General features: G+C 36.5%; 1 protein-coding gene and 1 non-coding gene across 3 annotated transcripts; both read left to right on the forward strand.

The window, feature by feature from the left end:
* Positions 1-351: 351 nt before the first annotated feature.
* On the forward strand, positions 352-26,063 carry LOC122016277 (protein SHORT ROOT IN SALT MEDIUM 1-like). 2 transcript variants are annotated; one of them, XM_042573515.1, is made up of 23 exons: positions 352-502; positions 863-958; positions 1,099-1,242; positions 1,861-2,187; positions 2,313-2,339; positions 2,424-2,485; positions 2,739-3,428; positions 3,512-3,557; positions 4,014-4,106; positions 4,198-4,253; positions 4,328-4,436; positions 4,808-5,019; positions 5,125-5,188; positions 14,855-15,022; positions 15,133-15,163; positions 15,243-16,381; positions 16,466-16,540; positions 16,780-16,854; positions 16,931-17,320; positions 25,094-25,390; positions 25,459-25,500; positions 25,585-25,647; positions 25,788-26,063. In XM_042573515.1, exons 2-23 carry the CDS (start codon positions 890-892, stop codon positions 25,881-25,883), a joined length of 4,275 nt encoding a protein of 1,424 aa, XP_042429449.1. In that variant the 5' UTR covers positions 352-502; positions 863-889; the 3' UTR covers positions 25,884-26,063. The 2 variants fall into 2 exon arrangements, with proteins under 2 accessions (XP_042429449.1, XP_042429450.1); XM_042573516.1 differs by having other exon boundaries at positions 354-525.
* On the forward strand, positions 20,256-20,363 carry LOC122018218. The gene has a single exon (XR_006121649.1). It is a non-coding gene; the product is annotated as a small nucleolar RNA R71 (small nucleolar RNA).
* Positions 26,064-26,740: the final 677 nt, after the last annotated feature.

The raw sequence follows: 26,740 nt of genomic DNA on the forward strand, positions 1-26,740 counted from the left end.
GAAGGAATAAATATGATAGAAACAGAAAATGAAAATGAGCGCCAATGTAAAATGATAAAAATATAAAAAAATTACGTGAACTTTGATTTTCTTATATCTCAAGAGGATATACATGCAATTTAAATAAGTGTAAATCATTTTTTACAATAAATTTATAATTTGTAATTGTAGTTTGTAGTTTGTAAGTTCGAACCGTGACTGTTACACCTACTGCGGGGGGTGAGGGCAGTGTTGAATAAATCGGTCCCCGGTTATAAACCTCTAACACCTGGCAGCATCCTGTCGGGAGATCTCCATGAACTCGACGGCTCTGCTAGCTGGCTGCAGCCTTCGGCGTAAATAAAAGCGGCTTCATGTCCGGAAACGCCTCGCTGGACTCATCGTCATCGTCGGCTCCGTTCACCGTTTCCAAGCGACCTCGCTAATCTCTCAGCTGCGCAGCGCTGCCTCTGCTTCCGTTTCGTCCTCTTCGTCGGAGAATATCGATTTGGATTCTCGCCCGGTCTGTATCTTCTACTGTGCCAGGTCTCTTATTCTCGATCGATTGTTTTTTCCCTCGTGTTTTTTTTTTTTTTTTTACTTTTTGTTTTTCTTCCCTCGAAGGTTTCAGATTCGGTAGATAGATCTGATGCTTTCCCTATGGTTCCAATGTGTTTTATTGATCTCCTCTGGCTAGTTATAATGAAAATATATTTTAGGGTTTAGACCATATAAACAGTCTCTCGTTATAAGGTTTTGTCTGATTGGAGAATTAAGGGAGGGTTTTTTTTTTGGTTTTGTTGATGGGTTATGTTTCTCAATATTTTTCTGCTTTATGTATTTTTTTTGGGGCATAAAACTGAAATCTAGTGTTTTGATACAGAATTACTTTGCTGCGAGAAGAAACGAGATGTATCCTTCCAAAGGGAACACCCCTTACGGGCAGCAAGTTTATGGTTCTTCACAGGCATATGGGCTCGTGCGTACTTTTCTTTCTTTCTTTTTTTCCTTATCTGAGGTTCACAGGAACATTCAGATAGTCTTGTCAATGCATTTTTGTGATTGTTTTTCTCTCTGTTTTATGCATCATCACCTTTGCATTTGATCTTGGTGTTGCAGGCCGGTAGTGGCTATAGTGGGAACCCTGTTGGCAGTTCAGATGCAGATTTGAGCTCATACCGAGCCTATTCTTCACAAACAGCACAATACGGAGGACCATATGCTGCTGTTTATAGTTCTTCCGCCGTGAGCAATGTTCAACAGGTCCGATTGTGGGTTCCTCAGTTAGCAGAGCATACCTTTTACTTTTTTTTCTCGGTTTATTGTAACTTTAACTTTCTCTGTCATTGATTCTTTGAATCGTTAGTTAAGCCACCTACTCATAACTCTTATTTGATTTTCTGAGTAACTATTGATATCCCTTATAGAATCTTCTTTAAGGTTGCATGCTACTAGTTTATAAAAAAATAATTCTCCTCAGCAAGCTTGTTATATTCATTTACAGAATTCCTTAACATTCCTTCAATTTTCTAAGAGTGTCTAACTCTAAATTCTCTGCATCAACATTCTTCTTGTACATGTACTCATTTGGCTTCTGGACGGAAGTAATACCCATTCTGGTTATAGTGATGATGAAAAAATGACAAAACTGAGAAAACAATTAGTAAAATGGACAGAGTATCTCTTCTGTTGTTGTCCATAGGTACTGTCTTATTGTTCATCTGAAATTGGATTCATGTTTCTATGGTTCAATTCTTCCAGGAGCAACTTCTTGCAGCCATGATTATGTTTTTGTCCAGACATTGTGTTTTTAATCCAATTACTCTGATTATTACTTCGCTAAGTGAGTTGGTAACATTTGAAGCATATGCATTGGTTTAGGTTGGTGGAGTGAGTAGTAAAGATGCAGTTTCAACATCCAACTTACAAGGTCGATCTACTTACCAATCGGCACTGGCAGAGTCATCCAAGTTCCCATCTGGAACTCTTGTATCAGGCTTGGGCATCACAACTGATGACTATGGTTCTGCAGCTACTCATGGATATTCCCAGAAAGGGGATCAGTTTTCTTCAGTAAAAAATCCTGATTATGTTGCATCAGACAGGAGGCATTATAGTGAACATCAGGGTGCTTTTGCAGGCAGAGACTCACAGAATGATTCATCACGAAGATACCTTGAGTCTGTTTCCCTCAATAGTCATCATCAGGTTTTTATTTTTAGTTTTACTTTTGTGCCTTATTGCTTGTTGTGAATTAAGTCTTGTTAAATACTAGCTATATTGGTCCTTTTTGTTTGTGCTTAAATTACTTTGGAATTTGATTGTCTTTGCAGGTTGAACTACATGATCGAATGGACCAGGTACTTGATTACAGACTTAAATGCTTTTTAAAATTTATTTCTGCAGCTGTAAATATTGATCATTCTATCATACATTTTCTTAAGGCTTCATTGCGACAACAGCAATTGCTGAAAGCTCAGCAACGACAACCTGGTACCAACATAAGGTATATTTATGCACTTATAAGACAATACTACCTTTTACTCAGGGATGCTATGTGTATGCTTTTTCTGTTTAAAATACTGTTTGTGGGTATGATTTGATTTCTGCATTACTAAGGAGATGATGGTTGATATCAGTGGTGTACTTGGTCAATCTTCTGTTCTTATCTGGCATTGTATGCAGCTCCTTTTGTTGGTTTGCAATTAGTGGAAATTATGAATCTTATTGCACTGAGATGGAATATGCATTTCTGGCAGACAAGATGAATGCTATACACCAATGTCTCTTCCTACTCATTCACAAGAGCTTAGTGGCTATGGTGCAAGGATGGATGCTGATCCACGTGGTCTATCTGGTTTTGGTGCTGCTTATGGTGGACAAGTTGCAGCTTCCATCTTAGGGGGAGCTCCCAGAAGAAATGTTGATGACCTCATGTATGTTCAGGGATCTTCGAATGCTGCTTATGGGGTTGGTTTGCCTCCTGGTCGAGATTATGCTGCAGGAAAGGGTATCCTTGGTACTCATGAGTCTAATTACCAATCTAGTGTTCTTGCACGTTCTCATCCAGTCCTTGGAGTCTCCATGGCGGACGAAAGGAATGATGATAGGCATGCTTACCGCCGAGAGCTCGAGATAAGGGAGGAAGAACGTCGTAGAGAATTGCTTTGGGAGAGAGAAAAAGAACGCGAAAGAGAAGAGCGGGAACGCGAAAGGGAACGCGAAAGAGAACGCGAAAGAGAACGTGAAAGGAAACGTGAAAGAGAACGTGAAAGGGAACGACTCCAAGAGCATCGAGAAAAAGAGAGGGAACGAGAGCGCAGGCGTGCACTTGAGGCAAGGCGAGAACGAACACCACCAAGACCTATTAGAGATCGTCGAGGTTCTTCTTTAATAAAGGACAAAAAGGCTGTACGTCGAACTACACCACATCGAGAGGCTGTGCATAGGTGGATCTTCCTGCTATATTTTTGCCTGCTGCTGCTTCTCATTTGCAGCTTTTTAACTAATCTATTTGTTCTTGGTACTGAAGGCATCATTCACCTGTTAAAGAAAAAAAGAGAGAATACATCTGCAAGGTAAAAGATAGAATCATGACTATGTAGTCAATTCTTCATTTAGATTGTCAGTCACGACTACCTGATGCAACCCTTTATTTTTAATACCATTAGAAGTTCAGGGATTGTCTATTCTCCTCAAATTCTGTATGTTTCCAGATTAGCCCCATTGCAGTTATTGAAAACGTAAAATTCAGAGTTTGTCCATCTTCTCTCTGGTTGGATTTTTCTTTTCTCTCTCTGGGAATTTATTGGTTCATTTAGTTGCACTTTTGTCCATCTTCTTTGTGCTCATTATTAGAATCCTGTCCCGGCAAATTTGCTAAGCTCTAATGTTTTCCTTGACTTAGAACAAACATACTAAATATATGTGGCAAAACAACTGAACTATGTAATATGCATAATTTAGACTATTAATTGATTATACTTGTGAATGTTATCATTAATATTTTGGAGTAATTAATATAATGTTGGTAGGTTTATCCTTTCTGTTTGGTGGATGTTGAAAGAGATCATTTGTCTGTGAGCAAGAGATATCCTAGGCTAGTGATAGCAGCAGATTTTTCAAAGGTTTGACTTACTCCATTAATATAATTTCTTGGTTTAAAACTTTTTCATGCTTGTATTACTTATATTGATGCTGCCAGTGTATATCCTATAGGCGATTGTCAACTGGCCAAGGGAAACACTGAATCTTTCACTTCATACTCCTGTTAGGTAGGATATATATTTGTCTAATTAATTTTACATATGATTAAGAAATCATTATTGTACCATATTGCTTTCTGTAGCTTGGAGCATGATATCTTGGATGTGGAAGATAAAAGTGAGGAGAAAGGGCCTGTTTCATTGCAGGAGTCCCCCAAATCTAAGGGTGTTAAAACTGTTTGGAACACCAAGGTAAAATACATACTCATGTTCTGGTTGCTTCTATGTACTTTTATCGTCATGGAATAACTTTCTGTGTTTCTAGGATCAACATTGACTAATTGTATAATTTCAAACATATTAATGGACTTCCAAATTCAAAATTATGTGCAGGAGCAGGGATTTAGTGTCTCATTTACCTTTTATAGATTTAGCAGATATACTTTAAAACATTCAGTGATATTGCACTGAATATGAAATGAAACAATCAGATCTATTTCCTGTCAAATATCAACGTTAATTATTGAGATCGTATCTATATATGAAATGAAACATTCAGTAACAAATGTTGTATACTGGTTCTGTTTTTTATGCTCTTCTTCTCATGATATTTTTATTGTCAGGTTATCTTGATGAGTGGAATTAGCGTTGAAGCTTTACAGGAGTTGTGTTTTGGTAAAGACACTGATGAGAAGCCAGTTCATGTTAACAACATCTTGAAGTTTGCTGTTATGAAGAAAGATCGTTCTTTTTCGGCAATTGGAGGCCCATCACATGTGAGTTTAGATGGGGATCTGCAAGTTGATGATTTTTCCTTGATTCAGACAGCTATCAGGCAAGCTACTTATGAATTTGTTTTATTATTTATACATCCTATATTTGTTTTCATAATTGGATTTAACTGTTCTCTATGGACTATAAAGCATTCTTTTTCTTGTAGACATGTCAAACATTTAACGCAACTTGACCTACATAACTGTCATCACTGGAATCGTTTCCTTGAGGTACATACATTTTACTTTAATTTTTTGAATACTTTTGTATTATCATTTTATTTGTTTGCATAATTTTTGTGCTTTCAAGGAATTTTATTCATTCTTTGTTTGCAAAACTTCTCCTAATATTATATTTTGTCTGAAGTCCAAACCAATATTTTAATATTAAATCAATCTATTCTTTCTTGTGGCCTATGAGAAACTTTTTCTATGTTATGTGCCGGGTATAAGAGTTGTTCGGCTAATTGAAGATGTCTTCTGCCTAGCATTTGTTGTGTTTGCATAGTACTCCTGAGTAAGGTATCATCTTCAAGTTCTTCAATATTCATTATGTTGAAGTTTTCATTTTCCTCATTTTGTGAAGTAGAAGGTTTGCACTCATTAAACATAACTGTTAGGCCACCATGTTTATCTTTATAGATTATCGAATTTGTTGGTTGAAGCGTTTGCAGTTGAGTTTCTAAATTGAGAGTCCAGTCTAGTCTTGAGGACTGCTGATGAGAAATCTTTTGATTTAGAAAATATATTCATTTTGAAGTAAAAACTTCAGTGATATTGTTTATTTGTATCTTAAAGCTATTATTAATTTGAGTCATTAATCCCCCTCCTCAGATTTGGCTTGTTTCATAATTTTAATATGTTTGACAAAATCTGGAATATTCATATTGAAGTTTGTACAGAAATACGTGAGGCCTATGTTATTGTTCATGTTTACTTCAATGAGTCCTATGATTGCCTTTTCATTGTCTATGGAGTTATATAGGACTAGAAATACTTTGACTCCGATACTTTTCCTAGGTAGTTCTCTAAGATCAAATATAATTAGTCATAGATGAATGTAATTGTGTCTTTGTTGTAGAAGTGCTCTTGCTAACTCTTTGGTCATACGATTTAATCTTTCTTCTCCTCCGTCAGAAGATGAAGAGGTTGTGTCCTATGATGGCGAAAAAGCGATGTAGAAAAGGATTAGTCCTTGGTTATATAGTCTCCTTTGATTAAGTGAATTTAATTGTTCATTTGACAATATTGTTAAGTATTTGGGGGTTATCTTAGGACTATCTTACCAAGTGATAATTTACTTAAATCTTTGTTAATGTTTTCCAATGCTTCCCTCCATTCAGTTGTTTGGATATTCTTTTGTAGATGTTTTTCGATTACTAATAGCCTATTTTCTAGTAAAATTGTTGTAAAGAAGTTAATAATGCTAAAATAGTATTGTTTTGTTAAACTAAAACTTGGTCTCAGTTTGATACAACAATATTCATTTTCTTTTGTCTGAGCAAATTGTTTAGAGAAATCTAGGGCTTCTTCGTAATGAGATTCTCGTAGTGCAGTTTGTTCATTTAAATTTGATTTCCTCAAGTGTAGTATGTAAGAGTTTTAGTTCGCTATCTATTTGAGTTTTATGTGTTGTAATTAGGTCTTTAATATGAAGTAAAATAGTCTTGGACTAGAGTTCAAATTTTTTAGGTTTATTTTCTTTAATAAGTTTTAAAAGGCTTAAGATTTCTTTCTTAGTAGGAATACTAAGTAAATTAAGTTAACTAAATCTTCTGTTTAAAGAATCTTGTGATTCTTTCAGGAAATCTATGTTTCTTCTTAAGTCACTTATTATTAGAGTTTGTTGACTATAGTATTGTATACTTGTTCCCATAACTTTTTAGTATGTCGTTAGTGAATAAATTTGTGATGGTGTTTAAGTGGGGAGCATCATTATGTAAACAATGGGTATATTTCCAAGATCTGATATAACAACTATGTTTTTGTTGGTTAGAAGTAATAATTTTTCTAATTGGAGATTATAAAGCTAGGTCTAAATGTCTATTCTCTGAAAGTCTTGGAAGTTTTTAGAACTAGAAGTCCTTCATGATCCGAAGGATTTTAAAGCTCTGATACTAATGTTTAAAGTGGCTCCATTGGATGTTTAAAGTAAGTGGCTTCGTTAGACTTTTAACCAGTGCTTTTTATCTAAACCAATCTTTGTTTTTGGCTGATTATTGAGTCAGGTTGTTTTAGAAGTTGGTTTGAGTTGATTTAGAGTTGTTTTGGGGTGCTTTTTTAGGTTTGATTTAGGGACTAGGTCAAGAGAGGATACTTTGTTCTTCTTATCCTAATATTAATTCATGTAGCCTCACCTATAAATGATCTTACCGTTTAATCATTGCCCCGGTTATCTTCAAGATTTTCAGGCTGATTGCCTTCCTTAGCCTGCATAGAACTTATCCGGTCAAAATTCTACTTATTCCTTATACAGTTAAGTGTTCACATCAAGGTTACTTAGACAAGGATTGTGGACGTCTATGAGATTAAATTTTTTGAAAAGAAAAATAAGGTAGAGTCTTCTATGACATAGTAGAATGATTTAGTTCTTCATAAGAAAGCTTTTATTGACAATGACAACAACAACTAAGTCTTATTCTACTATGTGGGATTGACTGTATGAATTCTTTTACTCCATGGAGCTCTATCTCCCATTATATCATCTATACTTAAATAAATTTTATCTTGTTTTATTATTACTAACCAAGTCTTTTTTGGTCTTCCTTTTCCTTGTTTGATATGTTTGTCATATTTTCACATCGCCTAACTGGAGCATTTATTGGTTGTCTAAGTATATGCCCATATCATCTTAAACGTGTCTCTTAGAGTTTTCCCTCAATAGATGCAATTTCGACTTTTTCTTTAATACTCTCATTTCTTATTCTGTCTATTCTCGTATGTCCACACATCTATTTTAACATCCTCATCTTTGCAACTCTCATCTTTTGCTCATGGGCTCGAGTCATAGCCCAACATTCAGTTTCATATAACATAGTAGGTTTTGTAGAATTTTCCTTTAAGTTTTAGAGGTACTTTACTATTACATAAAACACCTGATACTCCTCCATTTCAACCATCCTATTTGTATTCTATGTAAGACATCCTTCTCTATCCCTCAATTGTTTTGTAAAAATGATCCTAAATATTTAAACTTTTCGATATTGACAACTCGTCATCTCCTATCATAAGAATTGTCTCATTACATCTAATATTGTTAAACTTAAATTTCATATATTCCGTATTTATTTTACTAAGCCTAAAATCTATCCCTTCTAGTGTTTTCATTTGCTCCTTCACGTGTTTTATCTACCAAAATAATATCATATGTAAACAACATACACCACGATACTGTGCCTTGAATGTGTGCAGTGAGTTCGTCCATAATTTGTGTAAAAAGATATGGACTTAGAGCTGATCCTTGATGTAAACCTATCTTTATTGAAAATGCTTCAGTTATTCCGCCTAAAGTCTTTACTCTATTGTTACATCCTCGTACATATCCGTAATTAGTTCAATATATGTTACGCTAACACCTCTCTTTTCTATAGTTCTCCATATAATTTTGAGACTCTATCATAAACTTTTTCTAAGTCAATAAATATCATATGTAGATTTTGTTTTTGCTCCTGATATTTTCCAATTAATTATCTAAAAAGATGTATAGTTTCTATTGTCGACCTTCCATATATGAACCCAAATTGCTTTTCAATCACCGTAATCTCTTTAATCTTTTTTCTATTACTTTTTTTCCAAAGTTTTATGGTATGATTCCTTAGTTTAATACCCCTATAGTTTGCACAATTTTGTTTGTCTCTCTTTTCTTATGTGAGGGAACTAGCCCTCCATTGATCAGACATTTTTTTGTTTTCAATATCATGTTAATAATTTTATAAGCCATTCAATATTTTGTTTCTCTAGACACTTACATATCTCTATCGGAATATCATCCGGTCCAATGATTTTTCTATTGTGAATTCCATTTAAAGCTTGTTCTATTTCTGAAGTTTGAATTGTACTATAAAAATTTAAATTTCTATACTCATTTGACCTATTTAAATTATCTAAGTTTGTTACCTAAATCTTCATTAAAAAATTGATGAAAATACCTCTCCCACCGCTCTTTTATTTCTTCATCATTTACTAGTATCCAATTACATTCATTTTTTATTTCTCTCATTTTAGTTATTTTATAAATATCTCTTTCCCTTTCTTTTATACTCAATTTTTGATATAATCGTTCAAAAGTTTCATTTTTGGCTTCATTCACTACTTTCTTAACCTTTTTTTTTTGGCTATTGTATATTTTTTAAATTTTTTCTCGTTCTTACAAATATATAATTTTTTATAAGTTGTTTGTTTTTCCTTTATTTTCTCTTGTATTTTCTCATTCCACCACTAAGATTCTTTATTTAGTGGTGTATGTTCCTTTGACTCATCGAGCACTCGTAGTTATTATTTTCAACTTTGATACAATCTTATCCCATGTTGTATTAGAGTCACCATAAATTTCACCTAATGCTTGTACTTCTATCTTCTCCTTAAATATATTTTGCTTTTCATCCTTCAACTTCCACCACTTAATTATACGAGTCGTATATATTTTCTTTCTATTGAAACTATGCTTGAAGCGTATATCCAACGCTACTAACCTTTGCTGGGTAGTTAAACTTTTTCCAGGATGACCTTGCAATCTTTACAAATCTTTCTATCGTTTTTCCTAACCATAAAAAAATCAATTTGAGATTATTATTTTCACTTTTGAACGTGACTAAGTGTTCTTATCTTTTTTTAAAAAAACATATTAGTTAATATAAGGTCATATGTTATCGCAAAATTTAATATAGTTTTCTCTTCTTGATTTCTCGTTCCAAACCCATAACCTTTTTGTATCCTCTCATATTCTTCATTTTTCACTCCGACATGTCCATTTAGAACACCTCTTATTAAAATTATTTCATTTGACGGAATGTTTTGTAATACTTTATTTAAGTCATCCCAAAATCTTGATTTGGTAGCTTCATCTAATTCTACTTGCGATGCATATACACTAATTATGTTCATAATTTTTTTCGTCATTATTATCTTAAGGACTATAATTCTATCATTTTTTCTAACTATTCCTACAACTTCATCCTTTAACCAACTATTTACAACAATACCTACTCAATCGACATATACAAAAAATGTAGAGCATTACAAATCTTACTTAGAAAGAAAATTAGCCAATACAGTACATATTTACAAGCTTACATAGGACATTGTTGGAAGGAAATTACACAAGCATACTTACAAAAATCGAAAGCACACTTGCACACACTCACTAATGCTCGCTTTGGTTCTTTATGCATGATCTTGGACTCCCCCTCTTGGTTGAGTGAGGAGTTGTATTTATAGAGGAAGGGAAGGTCTTGCTTCATGATGAAGGGTTACAAGGAGAGATGAGGTGTCTACTTTTGAAATAGTGGGGAATAAAGTTTAGATGAGTGGAGGAGAGAATCCACTAAGTGTCGGTTTGGTGATTGTTTTGGAACGTCATCGCTGACGTTTCGTCATACTCCATTAGGGTTCCATCATGTTGTCTAGATTTTGTTCACCCACATAATCCAATGATGGAGCTCTAGAGCTGGTGGCTTGGGCTTGTGTGTCACCTCTAGTTTGAGCTTCTAAGTATGCTCAAGCAAAGTTTACTGAGTTGGTTAGTTTCTTTCTTCTCTATTTTTCTGTCTTCTTTTGGCAATGCTGATGTAGGGCTGTATATTGATACTTGCCTTAAAATATGGATACTTGTTTGATTTTCCAAAGAAAAATAGATGATATTTTTAGATATGTCTCTTTATTCACATGTGTGTATATTGATGACATTCTGATTTTCTCAATAATAAAAGATGAATACTACACTTATCTTCACATGATCTTCAACTTCTTTGAAAAATATGACCTTATATTATCCCTTAAGAAGATGACACTAGCCACTAAACACATAAAATTCCTAGCAGCAGAAATCAGACGTGGGAAAATTTCACTTCAACCTCATATTACTTCTTCCTGACAAAATGGAAGAAACAAAACTCTTAAAGCGTTTTTAAGACTCCTTAATTATGCTCAACATTACCTTAAAAAATATAGGAAAAATCAGGAAGATGAAGAGGTTGCCATGTTCAATTTTTAGCATTTTCTCATTGGCATGCTTCGGTTCAAGATGACAATTGGTTATGGGACCTGTAAATTACCTCCTAGCCAAAGAAACTTACACTGCTATGGGACCAGCAGGAAGATCCCATAAATTACCTCCTAGCCAAAGAAACACTAACAAAATCTATTTGGCCAAGAGATATGGGCACTCAATTCTTTCCTTCCACCTTTACTACTCAACATACAACCCTACTTCAGCATTACCAAAAGAAGGCAGAAAAATGGACAAGAAAGAAACTAGCCAGCTCAGTAAACTCTACTTGAGCATATTTAGAAGTTTAAACTAGAGCTGACACACAAGCTACCAGCTCTAGAGCTGCTCCATCTAGATTTTGTCCATAAAATATGGACAACATGATGGAACCCTGATGGAATATGACGTAAACTTTATTCCCCACTATTTCAAAAGTAGACACCTCATCTCTCTTCGTAACCCTTCCTTCATGATGAAGTAAGACCTTCCCTTCCTCTATAAATACAACTCCTCACTCCACCAAGAGGGGTCATCCAAGATCGTGCACAAAGCACCAGAGCGAGCATTAATGAGTATGTGTACAAGTGTGCCTTCGATAAGTATGCTTATGTAATTTCCATTCAATAATTTCCTATGGAAGCCGGTAAGTATCTATTGTATTGTCTAATTTTCTTTCTAAGTAAGATTTGTAATTGTCTAAGTTTTCTGGATATGTCAATAAATATAAAGAACTAAATCCTTCTACTAGGTCATAGAAGGCTCTACCTTATTTTTCTTTTCGAAAAATTTAATCTCATAAAACTTTCGCAGTCCTTGTCTAAGTAACCTTGATGTGAACACTAACTAAATAAGTAGAATTTTGATCAGATAAGTCCTGTGCAGGCTAAGTAAGGAAGACGATCAACCTGAAAATCCCAAAGATAACCGGGGAAACGGTTAAACTGTGAGATCCTTTACAGGTGAGGCTAAACGAATTAATATTAGGATAAGAAGAACAAAGTATTCTTTCTCTTGACCTAGTCTCCAAATCAAACCCAGAAAACACCCCAAAACAATTCCAAATCAACTCAAACCAACTTCTAAAACACCCGGACTCGGTAATCAACCAAAAACAAATACTGGTTAAACTCCAACGAAGGCACTTACTTTAAACATCCAACGGAGCCACTTTAACCATTGGTATCAGAGCTTTAAAATTCTTCGGATCATGAATGACTTCTAGTTCTAAAGACTTTCACATAATAGACTTTTTAGACCTAGCCTCACAATCTCCGGCAAGAAAAATTATTACTTATAATCAACATAAACATAGTTGCTATATCAGATCTTGGAAATATGCCCATTGTTTACATAATGATCTCCACTTAAACACCATCACAAATTTACTCCTCAATATAGGCATTATCGTAGAATCTTAACAACAACAGACTAAAAAACAGAAGATTCTTTAAACAAGTATCGAGTACTTTAGTCCAACAAACTCTAATAAATAATAAGTGACTTGAGAAAAAACATAGACTTCCGGAAAGAATCACAAGATTCTTTAAACTAAAGTTTTAGTCAACTTAATTTACTTAGTATTCCTATTAAGAAAGAAATCTTAAGCCTTTCAAAACTTATTGAAGAAAATAAATCTAAAAATTTTGAACTTTAGTCCAAGACTGTTTTACTTCAAATTAAAGTCCTAATTACAACACATAAAACTCAGATAGAAAGCGAACTAAAACTCTTACATACTGCACTTGAGGAAATCAAATTTAAATGAACAAATTGTATTGTGAGAATACTCGTTACGAAGAAGCCCTAGATTTCTCTAAACAATTTGCTAAGACAAAAGAAAACATATATTGTTGTATATAGCTAATGAGAAAAGGAGACCAAGTTTTAGTTCAACAAAACAATACTATACTAACATTATTAACTTCTTTGCATTACATAACAACTTTACTAGAAAATAGGCTATTAACAATCGAAAAACATATACAAAAGAATATCCAAACAACTGATTGGAGGAAAGGATTGGAAAACATGTTAAAGATTTAAGTAAATAATCACTTGGTAAGATTGTCCCAAGACAACACCCAATTATTTATAAGTTTATTACCTACAAAAGTATGTCTCACAAGAACTCTGACTTAACCATTCGTAGGCCCCTCACAAACAGTGAGAGTACAAACAACTTAGAGAACATTATAACCAGAAGACGTAATAGTATCTCTACTTATCAAATAGAAGATCTTGTAGATATAGAAAGAAACTTAACAATTTCTCAAATGAACAATTAAATTCACTTAATCCAAGGAGATTATATAATCAAGGATTACTATCCTTCTCTACATCACTTTTTCGCCATCATATGACAGAACCTCTTCATCTTCCTGACGAAGGAGAAGAAAGATTAAATCTTATGACTGAAGAGTTAGCAAGAGCACTTCATCAGAAGTCCTAGCAGGACTAGACTGGACTCTCAATTTAGAAATTCAACCACAATTGTTTCAATCAACAGATTCGGTAATCTATAAAGACAGACATGACAGCCTAACAGTTAGGTTTAATGATTACAAACCTTCTACTTCACAAAATAAAGAAAATGAAACATTTAACTTAATGAATATTGAAGAACTTGAAGATGATACCTTACTAAAAAATGCAACACCTTCAATTAGTCGATCAACTCTTATACTCGACAAATAACATAAATTGTATGATAGGAAAAAGAAGGCCACCTGCAATTACTTATTTTGGGAAAACTTAGTACTATTGAATATAGTTGAGTGTGACGACCCTTGAGATGTATGATGAGATTGACCTCATTAGATTGTTTTCCAGCAGTTATATTTTTTTGTTCGTCAAAATAGAATTCCCAGTCATGATCAAATTTTTGTTGTTGTTTATCAAATTTTTCTGGTTCTATTAATTCCTCTGGGGTTATATGAGTTGTTTTTTCTGCAGGTATATATACCTGTTCGTCTAGGTCATCAAAAAATCCCTGTTGTGAATCTTACTGAGGCCAATATATTTCTGGGGAAACCAGTATCAATAGATACATTATTGCCATTGATTAGATATTTTATTATCATTGATTTTATGCAATCTTTAGCTGTAGATGGTCATAGAAATCATTTTTTATTGACGTGATAATTTTCCTTAGTGCATCATAATCGGATCAGTTAAAACTTCATCCTATTTTTGTAAATCCTATATTTGTATGTTTCTCAGCTGCAAACCTGCACAATAACAATTCAAGTTATTTGTTTTATACAAAAATGAAATAATGCTAACTCTTCAATCCTCTGATTAGAAAATGTAAGTTTATTGCACAGACAAGTCACAGACCTTTTTGTGGTTTGTGGTATTGCACTTCAAGTCATACTTGTGACCTGCCAAATAAAATAACTCGAACTAATTGTTGATCTTGTTCTTAGTGTTGATGCATTTCACATTTTTACTTAAAAGAGACTTGAGACTCAAACGCAAACATTTAGTTGGAAAAAATTAGCTGATGGATTTTTTTCATTGTTCTGTGAGCATCTATCTGGTTCGTAGTCCCACCTTGCTAGAGAGAGAGAGAGAGAGAGAGAGAGAGAGAGAGAGACAGAAAGAGAGAGTCATCCCAAAATATTCAATTTGGAATGAAAACCTTATCGCTTGGTGAATTCTAGCTTTCTTATTTTATATGCTTCTGTCAGATACACTATGATAGAGTTGGCAAAGATGGTTTTTTTAGCCATAAGGAAGTTACAGTATTCTATGTGCCAAACCTGTCAGAATGCCTGCCTTCGTTGGATCAGTGGCGAGGGCAGTGGCTGACATACAAGAAGGAGAAGACAGAGAGGGAACAGGTTTCAAAGGAGAAGGTTATTTTTCTTTGTTCCTAAAATTTGATTTTCCATCATTTTTGTTATGCATTAATTCATCCAAGAACCCAATTAAATTATATTATTTGCTTTTTTAATGCCTATTGTAGAAACCTGCAGAAATGAAGGAATCTGGCCCAGGTAAGACCAAGGATTTTCACCCTTATTTTGTATTCTTATAGAGGTAAAATGTTTATGTTTATCATTATTCACATACCAGGGGAAAAGATTCAAAGTAAAACTGTGAACAATAACTCTGCCGGAACACTGAAATCTGAAGACAACTTGGTTAAGGAAGAGATGGCTGATGTGAAAGGCAATGATCAGTCCAAGGTTGATGTTGGTGAACCCAATAAAATTCCCTCTGAGCAGAATGAAAAAACACTTGCATTAGCTGATACAGGAAGAAAAGATGATGTTGTTGGTGGACCGAGTAAAATCAGCGAGAATTTGGTGGTTGGAGGAGGCTCTGTTGATTTGTCAGCTGAGATTAAAAAAACTACCAAAAAGAAAGTTGTTAAAAAGGTGGTGAAAGGAAAGGTTGTCAGAAAGAAAGCAATTATGGTAGAAGCTGGCAGTAGCATCAAACAGGAAGAGAATATGTATATCGAAGATGGAATCACAGAAGATAAACATGGAAATGCTGATAAAGAAGATACAATTTCAGCTGATCCGCAGAGACCTGCAACTGTGACAATGACAATTGTCACAAAAGGTACTCCTGAAAAGTCACCACTCACAGAAGATAAAGCTAATTCATCTGCCCTAACTGGTGTGGCAACTAAAAATGAGCCAACAGTTATGGATGGTACAGAAGTGGTTAAGAATGAACATGATGGCGGCTCTGCTACACAGGATGTAGAAATTAAGACAACTGGAAAAAAGAAAATCATTAGAAGAGTGATTAAAAGAAAAATTTATACTCCAAAAGTTAAGGATGCAATTTCAAATAAAAACACTGAGGACACAAAGGAAGATGTAAAAAGTGATTTGGAAAATAAGGGAACTGTTGAATTGAATATTTCTGAAAATAAGACAACAGAAGAATCTAGTACTAATAAGAAAGATCACTTGAATGAAAAAACAGTAACAGATGAGAAGACAAAAAGGGAAGCTAAATCAGTTGATAGCAATGCCATCCCAGAGAAAAGGTCAGAGAATGTTAATGGTTCAGAAAATGTGAAAGAGAAAAGCTCTAAGAAAAGTGGGCAAGATGGAAAAGAGAGAAAAAAAGATGAAAAAGAGAAGAGCAAAGATGGTAACCAAAAGTCTAACAAAGAAAAAGAAAAAGGAGGTTCTAAGGAACCTCCTAAGCATCCTGGATTAATTCTGAAATCTCATCGGAGCAAGGGGTCTAAAGTATAATTAGTTGTGTTGCTTTTATTTATCTTTCAGAATGCTTGAACCAACTTGTCTAACATGTTAAAAAATTGTATTCTGCAGGGTCGTTCAGTCTCGCTCTCATTGGATGGACTTCTGGATTATAGTGATAAAGACATAGAAGAATCATCATACGAGGTTTGTTTACATTAAATACCATCTAGTATTTCCCAAGGCATGCCAGCAATCATATTCATTTTACTGTGCATGATTTAAGCTATGTGAATGCATCTTACTGTGCTTATGTTGCGAGGGACTCATATATATGGTTTTCCTTTGTTATTTTTAGCTAAGCATAATAAAAATTTAAAGTTATTTTCTATTCATCTGCACTATTCTTTTATCTTATTTGGTTTGGTAAATATGGATTCATGCAGCTTTCTCTGTTTGCTGAGGCCTTCAATGAAATGCTTCAGTTTGAGATGGGTTGCCGTTTATTGTCCTTTCTTGAGGTAAAATTAAATGTTTTAGTTTATTGTTTGAGTTGCATTTTGACATAATTTAACAACATTGTTTCTTGATATTTAGAAATTGAATAAAAAATATACACTGAAAAGAAATAGTCGGAAAAGACAACGTGATGAAAAACCTGAGAAGGTTTCTGACAAGGAGAAATCACCCATCAAGCGGACTAAATCCAATGATAGTCCTGTTGCAAAGGAGGATACATGCAACAAAGACAAGGGCGAAGCTGCAAACATTGTTAGTGAGTCCGTTAAATCAGGAAAGGAAGATGTGTCTGACAAAACAGTTACTGAAAATAAGGATGCAGATGGTTCTTCAGGTGGAAGGGATGAGACTAAAACTGAAGAGAAGGCAACAGATGAGGATATGATAGATGAGGATGAAGATCCAGAAGAAATTATAGAAGAAGAGGAGGAAGAAGATGATGATTTTAAATCAGATGAAGTTCAAAAGGCAAGTTTTAATTAATATTTATAATTTCTCTCAGTGAGTTTCTTGGCCAAAATTTCTAGACTTTTCTTTACTTTGTGCACCATTCTCCTGTTTGATTTTGTGGAGTAAATCCCTGAAACATTATAGCTCGATTACACTAATGCATTTTCTCCTCATTGTGTATTTGACTATTTGTACAGTTGATCTACGCGGCAGGTTGCCTACCAATTGAGATGATTTTAGTTAGATGTTCTTGGGATTTTGTTTTTGGTCCACAAATTGTGGCAAAAACAATTTGTGGACCAAAATGATCCAATATGAGGCAGAAGTATTTTTATCATTCTAGGCATGCATAATATTTGTAGACCTTACAATCTCCCTTACTATAAAATGATCCCTCAACTATTGCTACGAACAGGTCTGAGGAAGGCAAGTAGTCATAAGCGACTCTTGATCTCCGTCGGGTACACTGTCCAGGCAAGGCAGGATTGAATCCTTTGCACCATCCATTACATATCATGAGTGAGCTGGCACTATGGTGAGACGTGAACTGATCCCATTCCGACCTCATCATCTTGCCCCATATGTACTGAACTGAAAGAGTTCGAGAGACATGGTAATCATGCTTTGTGAGTAGGCACTCCAAATGCACAAGCAAGAGAAGAGACTTTGATCGTAGGGATGAGTAGTCGGAGAGGGCTTCCACCTACACCTGATAATGGTACGAGTCCTTCCTCCCAACAACACATGCTTCACTCGTCCAAGGTCTTCTCAAATCTGGGGACAAGGAGCAAGTGGAATTTAACTCGGCTACTTTAACATCGACCATCCCAACTCCATCTTCGGCTGACCTATCTATATAGGATCACATTCTTTGCCTTCTCTTCCTTTCCTTGTCCGTTAGTGAGTTCTTTCTTAGATCAGATCCGCAATGTGTTATGCAGAAGAGTTGTTTGATTCGGAGCATCTCGCTGGAGCCAGATGTAGGGTTTCGGTGGCCGGCTAGAAGGGGGGTTGGATAGCTAGGTCACCCCCAATGCGTTTTCTTCTCTACATGAAGGTTAATGCACAGCGGAATATACTAAATAAAACAATGAAAGCAAACAAAGGAGAATTCAAACGCTAACACTATTCCTTTACGTGGTTCGTAGATTGCTTGCTCCTACTCCATGGCGTGTCCTTGAGGTGGACGAACTCTTGATCCTACGATGGATCAGTCCCCGGCAATCTCCGGCTAGATCTTACTCCTTCTCGGTGGAGTACAATCTCTCACAAAGCTCTCTTCCTCTTACAAAATGGAACTTAGGTTTGGAGAGGAAGAGTGGACTTGGAAGCTTTGGGCAGAAGCTTAGGAGTTATTCAACAAGTATGAGTAACCTCCTTCATACCCCAAAGCTACCTATAAATAAGAGGAGAGAGTTGATCATCATATCAACTCAACCTCGACACCTGTTGACTGATCCATGCATCAGTCGACTGATGTGACCGTTGGACATAGCCAACAGCACTCCGCAAAATCCGCGATCCTGCCAACGACTATATACCAGTCGACTGGTCCCAAGACCAGTTGACTGATCCCCGTAGCCGACAAGCATAGAAGCATTCTGTGCTCTGCGTGAATTTGGACCAGTACCAGTGTACCTTACATTCACTCACTCATCCTCTCCGCCTTTGAAGCCCTCTTCCTCGGCTTTCGTCCCTCAGATGCACCCGAACCTACGACCTTTCTCCGTGCCATCCTTCACGTTGCCTTGAAGTTCGATGCCCTCGGCTCCACTCCATTGCTCCTCGTTCGACGGTCCCTCGGATGTCTTTCACACCATCCTTCACCGACTCAAGGATTCAAGCCCTTGGATGAACTTCCCTTACTTGGCTGCACCAAGTTTCTCATGTGTTTCACCAAGTCCTGCAAGACTCAAACACATATCAAATACATATGAAAATCTAACTTAAACTCTTTGACACACACATCAAAATCATGATCGTACCGATCAAACCTAGGTCGATTGCACCAACACTAGACATAGGAATGTGATAGCTGCTCCCAGCGAGCGGGATGCGATAGCTGGTCCCGTGAGTATAAATGGTTGAATGATGCAGAGTTCTCGTGACGCTTCTCAAGGGCAAAGGAAGTTCTCGGTCAGAATTCATCCTATGGTATACGCTTGTGCACTTGCGTCGGTCTTCAAAAACTTGTCCCTCTGCGGTTCAATTCTGTTGCAATGTTCAATTCTGTTTCAATGTTCCATTGGTTTTGTTTCGACTTTCCAGGAAATTTCTTGGTGTTCTTGAAGGAGAACTCACCACTTGTGTTATTTGAGTATCAAGCATCTTCAAGTGCTTTTCGGTGTTTTTCATCCTTATGTTTTGTTGCTTGATATCGTTCTTCATTTCTCCTTGGTTGACAAGTATCTCCTCAAGGAGTTTCTCTATTCTTGATGGTTGATTGCTTTGTTGATATCCCGCCGGTTGCCCTTGTTCTTGGTTGTTTCTATATGAGAAGTTTGGGTGGTTCCTCCATCCAGGATTATAATTGTTGGAGTACGGATTGTTTTGTCTTTGATTGAAGTTACCTACTGCACCAACTTGTTCGATTTGAGCCAAATTTGCAGTAATGACTCCAAGTGGGCAACTTTCCTTGGTGCTTCCGCAGCCTTCACAAGTAGTAGAAATAGCGTTCACTGGATTAACCTTAATTGTATCAAACTTCTTTGTTAGGGTATCAAGCTTTGCAAAAATTAGATTCATTACATCAACATCATACTTTCCGGTTATTTTAATTGGGTTCCCACTTCTCTCATACGCCCATTAATGGTGGTTAGTGCTACATTTAGTAATCTCTTTGGCTTCATCCAAAATCATGCTCATTAGCGCTCCACCTACCGCGGAGTCTAAAGAGATCTTGGTTTGGTAGTTGATGTCATTATAAAAAGTATGTATCACAAGTCACTTCTCTAAACTGTGATGGGGACATAGTCTAAGCATCCCTTTAAATCTATCCCATGCTTCATACAAAGACTCACTCTCATTTTGTTGGAAGCTAGCAATCAAATTCCTCATGTGCGCTGTTTTGCTTGGAGGGAAGAACTTTTCCAAGAATATTTGCTCGCTTTGCTCCTATGAGGTGATGTTTGCTAGTACAAAATTCAGACGTGCCTTTGCTCTGTCTCCAAGGGAAAATCCAAATAATAGTAGTCTAACTGCCTCAGGAGAGACCCCATTCATTTCATGGTGTTGCATATCTCGTAAAAAATTTCTAACTGCTAATTCAGATCTTCGGTTTAATCTCAAAATTGTCGGCCTCAATTGTCGGCCTGGTAATGCTTAGATTTAATTCCTCTAGCATAAGGTGCAGCATAATCTTCCAAAGGTTTGTCCGCCATGGCTCTTTGAACTTTTTCTTCCTGTGCTTGACTATGTAGGTTTCTCCTCCTTCTGAAAGTTCTATCAAGGATCGATAGGTAACAAATTCTCTGCAATTATCAATCTTCGCATAAACATGTGCAAGTGAAATTAGTTTGCGTTATGAAAAATAAAGTGCAAAAAATATTCACAAAAAGAAAAAGAAAATGTGTCTAGACTAATCCAAATGCTAATTTCCTAATGTTACTCAAAACCAGTCTCCGGTAATGGCGTAAAAAACTTGCCCCTCTGCTAGTGCATGGAATAATCACTATGTAATAAAATATATCGATTCTTAGGGATTGGTGGTAAGCACTAGGGATGTTGTAAAACAAATTATCTAAACTATCGAAAGGTTGATGGTTCGTGAACTAGAAGACGAGTGAAAGTTAGAGAGAGCTAGAAAGAGAGATCTAGAGGCAGAGTTGTTTGGGGAAGTCTATCTTGGGAATGAAGTTCTAGGATGTCGGTTTCATTATGATGCTCCTTAATGTAATATGTATCGCCAATTTCTTGTCCTCTAAGTTTATACCGCGTAGGAAATCTAAGTACATACTAATGCTATCCCATGACAGTTTCATCAGAGTGTTTTCCCGTTGGTATCCAGTGCTATTAAGTAAGAAAGGTAACGTAGAAAGTCCGGTTTAATGGTTTCCCTTTTGTTACCTAGGGATCCGGTCATACAATCTAAATCACACCAATCACCTCCTAGCACGATGGGGAAAACCCTTAAGTACAAATTAGAGTCTCCCTAAGGATTTAGCCTCCATTTTGAGTGAATCCTTGAGATATCTGGTTTAATGATTATCCTCTGTCACTAACGGACCTCCGATCATACAATCTCGAGTATTCCCGCTACATGATGACTAATCCATACATCCGTTCAATTAAATAACACACAATAGCAATAAGGATTCACACGTGCATTCAATCAAACTAGAACCAAGCATAAACATGTCATTGAAACAAGGAAAGGGTATATTCATAAGAGTTTTACATCAATTTACATCACAACTATTCCATTAGCCGTAGAACAAGGAGAATCTGCTCTATAAACAAAAGAATAAGACTCAAAGACATTGAAGAAAGCATTCTATGACCAAATCAAGGAGAAAGGAAGAAAAACACTTAGCCAAGATGAGAACGGAGTCTTCAAGATCCATGCCATGGACACGATGTAAGTCAAGGCACGGTTGTGCCTAGTGCACTTCTGAGCCAAGGTGGTACAACCATACCTTTCGGCACGACCCCTCTGTGTGCCCTACTGGGGGAGGAGACACGGCTGTGCCATTTGGCATAGTCAAGCCGTGTGCCCTGCTAAGGTGAATGACACGGCCATACCTCAAGGCACGTGCCCATGCTGAGTTCCGGAAGAGCTTCGCCTCACGTTCTTTGTCCAATTTCGCTCTTTATCGCGCCTTGTCAATAAAAACACAAAAAAGAGCAGATCTTCGAAAAACATAAGTAGCATGATGATAAAATGATAGAAAGGAGTGCGATAGCGTAAGTCAAAGACAAGAAATGCAAGTGAATGTGCGTTAATACAGGTCTAAATGCATATATAGCTTCGTTGGCTCACTCTTCTTGTTTTCGTTTGGGCTGCCTTTCTTGTTTGGACACTTCCTCACCAAGTGTGATTTGATGTGTGGTGCATGCAAAGAGTTCATTCACGACCTCTTGCTGAGAGTTCGCGACGATACCCTCCCTTTTCTAGTCTACTTGATAGACAGCGAACTAAAAGAATCGCTATGCTCGACTGGTTAGTGGACAGCCATTAGCAGCAAGAAGAGTCCCCCTACACATATTCTTGGACAGGGTCCCGGAAAGGGAAGTCGGGAGCAGTTCACTAGAAAAAGGTAGGTGTGCTCACATCTAATTTAGGAGCGCTACCTACTACATATGGAGTAGTTGGCCCTCTCGCATGCGCTCGAGCCTATCAGGTTGTATACCTCCCTATCTTTAAAACGATCCCTAGCTGGCACCAAGTCGTGAATGGCTATGGTACGAAACTAGGCGTAGCTAGATGCGATGAGGAGGGAAAGGAGAAGAAAGACTCCCCACATTTTTAGCAAAAAAAGATGACTCTCCAAGCAGCACTACTTTTCCATATATACCTGATTAGGCTCAACTGGTAAGGAGAGGGCCAATGGAAAGAGAGACTTCAGCTGTAGTCGTGAATGGAAAGAGGGACATTTGAGCAAAGGACAACAGACAAAGGACATCGAAGCTGAGCGGGGAGACCTAATCGCTGCTTAGCAAGGCTCGCTTCATCAACAGTGGTGCTAATGGCCTTTGCGTGCGCCTTCGGTTATGGTAGGGGTCGTTTGGTGTAACTTTGATATACGCGGGCTAAAAAGAGCTAACAACAACAAGCAGAGGAGGCAGTTGGCTATTCACTCCAGCTAGCACCAAGTCAGTCGACAAAATGCAGAAAGATCTTTCCAGGAGTTAATGGCTTTGGGCCATTCACTCTTGGTGCTGGGGGCGACGGGTCTCGCTCTGTGTGTATCGCTCCTTCTCACTCTTCACACTTGCCACTCCCTTCTTTAATCTGTACACGTCGTTCATCCCTTCGTTTCTCATTATATAACTAGATCCTGCTCCTCTCCACAGCTCACGACGGTTGTGTAAGCTCATTTTAAAGTTAATAATTAGGAGAGGAGCGAATGGTAATGGTATTTTCACGCTCGTTTTAAAGTTAGGTCATCTTATAAGTTCGACTGATAGGAAAGAGTAAATGATACACTATTTATGACTTGGTGCTTCAGGGGTAGGGATAGATCCTTTTCTTTCGTAGTGTGTTTTTTAATCAAAGGAGGACCCCGCCTGATGGTCGCGAAAAGACAGCCTAAAATCAGTCACTAATTTTTCTTTAGAAGAAGCCTTGTGCGATGTGTCATGTAATTCGCTCATAACTATCGTGTTCCACCGCTCGTTCGCAGCCTACCGCGGGAGGCGGCGCTTGGTGATTCGCTTCTTGTGAGGGAACGTGAATAGAAAGGGACTCTGAATTTGCCTTCGTTTCGGCTACTAGGTATCGGGTAAGCCCTTGACCCTGGAGATCTACGGTAAGTGGTAAGCCTGGAAAGAAAGCCGGTTCTATCCCTGTAGCAACAGGTCTACAATGGCACATTCCATTGACTCTTTCCTTATGGTTGAGCCTATTCAACGATACAATCTCCCTTTCTATAAAACGATTCCTCGTATATTGTTATCACTCAGCCCTCTCCTTATCAGTCGAGCCACGAGGCAGTATGTCATCTTTGCATAGGCTTGGATAGCAATGGTATATTAAACTTTATATTTGGAACCATCCAATAAAAAATATGACGCATCCTTGTTGTTTTGGTACTTTATTGATCTTGTAAGTAACTACTATGTTCCTTCAGCTACCATGTTGGCATGCTTTAAGGGTCATTTAGTTTACTAATGGTACAATGTCACTGTCCCGATTCCAGTTATGGAGCCAATTCATATAATTGTAAAACCCATGTGAGATACAGAAGAATAGACTATTCTCTTTTTCAAATTCTATTGGGGGTGCCTCTGTTGGAATTTTGATTAATTTACCAATTGCAGTCTATGCGTCTCATGCTAGTCTCTTAAAACACTTGAATATCTGTCCCCATGGGTTAGCGTAGTTGGTATTTGCATGAGTGTTTGTTCTAATAGATCTTGGGGTCAATTTTCAATGGATGCAAAAGACCTCGTTGGGTGCCTGACCTCCTCCATTCAAAGGGCCGTTGTGCTAGGGCAAAAATGACCCTCTTAATTTACCTGCCTGTATCTTGTTGTGGGATCAGCGATGCTGGGTTTCACATTTTGCTCCAATTCAAACGCATGAACATCATGAAGACTGAAATATAATAAATCCTCACAAACTAAGCTCATTGTTAATTTTGGAATTGAAAATATAATGACTACTTTTGATGCAATATCATTTTAAAGTCATTTATATATGTTGTTGAGATTAAAGAATATTAGTAATCTGCAAGTCCAGTGAGTTTGGCTCTGTAATACTTTTACGGCCATGTCACTTCTGTTGTGCTCATTTAAGTCATCGCGCAACAGAGCCTAGGATCTATGAGATAGTTTTCTGTTTTATGGTTGACTTAACAGCACTTGGTAAAAATGCATCATCTGGCTGATGTTTGAGCCAATAGAGACAGAACGACTTAGCATTCTGGATCAGACTTTACATACTAGTGGACCTCTGTGCTTTCTTCATAGTCTGTATAGCTGAGCACTTTCTGGAATCCTTATTGTGTTCATTTCTAGTGCGGAAACTTATTGCATATTTTGATTTAGTATGAAAAATTAAGGTTTGCAGATACTATTTCACAAAATGACTCTTTGGTTTTAGTTTTAATTATTCTATGAATACCTTTGCAGGATGATAAAGTTAATGTAAAAGTAGAACAGGCTGAATCAGAAGTTGATGTTAAGATGGATGTAGATTCTGTGGTTATGAATGAAAGTAATACCGACAAAATTGGCAATGATAATAAGGCTGCTAATGCCAATGAAGCAGCTGACAAGAATACAAAACCTGCAAATGCCAATGAAGCAGTTGCCGAGGACAATAAACAGAATGCTGATCAGACAGATACTGTAAAGGATAAAGATTGTGTAAAAACTGTCAAGGAAGCATCCACAGGGGATGGAGTTGTGGATAAGGAGCTTTTGGAGGTGACTTCTATTTTATCTTAGAAGATTGTTTTTCATGATAATAATGGGCATATGCTTCTCCTTTACAGGCTTTCAGGTATTTTGACAAGAATCGAACAGGATACATCAAGGTAATTTAGCAAGATAGTTTTACTAGTTTTTTCCCCCATGATAGGTTTTGTAATTTGTTTATTCCTGTATATTTCTCATTGCAGGTTCAGGATTTAAGGTGCATTCTTCACAACTTAGGCAAATTCATGTCAAACAGACATGTCAAGGTTAGTACCATCGATCTCCAGCTTCTACACTCTTGCACCCTTTCCTCTTCTTTTTAGTAGGAAATTCTTCGCCCCCAATTCGTTAAGCCATTGGGTGCAATCTTAGTTGCATCTCCACTAACCTCCCCAGCTTGTACCAGGAACTGGCACAAAGTGCTCTTCTCGAAAGTAATTCAGCAAGAGATGATCGTGTCTTTTACAAGAAACTAGTGAAGATGGCAATCGGAGATATATAATGATGCTGTCAAGACAATTTAGAGTTTTTTTTTGTCAGTCATCTGAAATTGATCAACTATATTATTTTATCACAACTCCAGTTGTCGACCTGCTTTTGTGGGTAGTTTTAGTTTGACATGTATTATATTTTTAAACAAGCATAAATAAGTTTTTTGTGAAGCTTGTTCAAGAATATTTTCTACACAAAATTCTAATTAAAGTTTCAGCTGTGAAATTTAAGATAGCAACTCTATTTTTACTTCGGGATTAATGAAAATTGCAGACATATAACATTAAAGCGCAAAACTAATGTGATATGTTCAATTGCAATCTGAGGATTAAGAACTCGCCCCTGGGGTAATGGTGTAGTCCTGGGTGTTTTCTGAGTTTCAAAGGTATTTTAGGGTTGAGTTTCAGTTTTGGTGAATTAACGGAAGAGTTTTTTCTAACGGTAAATTAGAGAAAATTTTTCAATCACAATGTTAATTTTGCATGCAATCTTTATGTCTAAAAATTTTTGTCTCCACTCCCTGCATGCAAAGTATTACTTGTTTCAACTCCCTCATGCAAATATTGATATCTAAATTGCTCCTCAAATTTTTTAGATACAAAAATTTTAAAATTGAGTACAAAAAGTCCAAAAATGAGTATAATTCTTCTTAAAGTCAGTATTTTATATTAAAAATTGAGTATATTTTCTATCAAAATTGTCCCTCTTATTTTTTAGGTATAAAAAGTTTAAAAATAAGTATAATTCATGTTAAATTCAACACTTTACACTATAATCTAGTACTCTATACTAGGATCGAGTATATTTTCTATCGAAATTAACCCTCATATTTTTCGGTACAAATAGTCTAAAAATGAGTATAATTTT

Source organism: Zingiber officinale, chromosome 8B (genome assembly GCF_018446385.1).
Source record: "Zingiber officinale cultivar Zhangliang chromosome 8B, Zo_v1.1, whole genome shotgun sequence".
Lineage (NCBI taxonomy): Eukaryota > Viridiplantae > Streptophyta > Magnoliopsida > Zingiberales > Zingiberaceae > Zingiber > Zingiber officinale.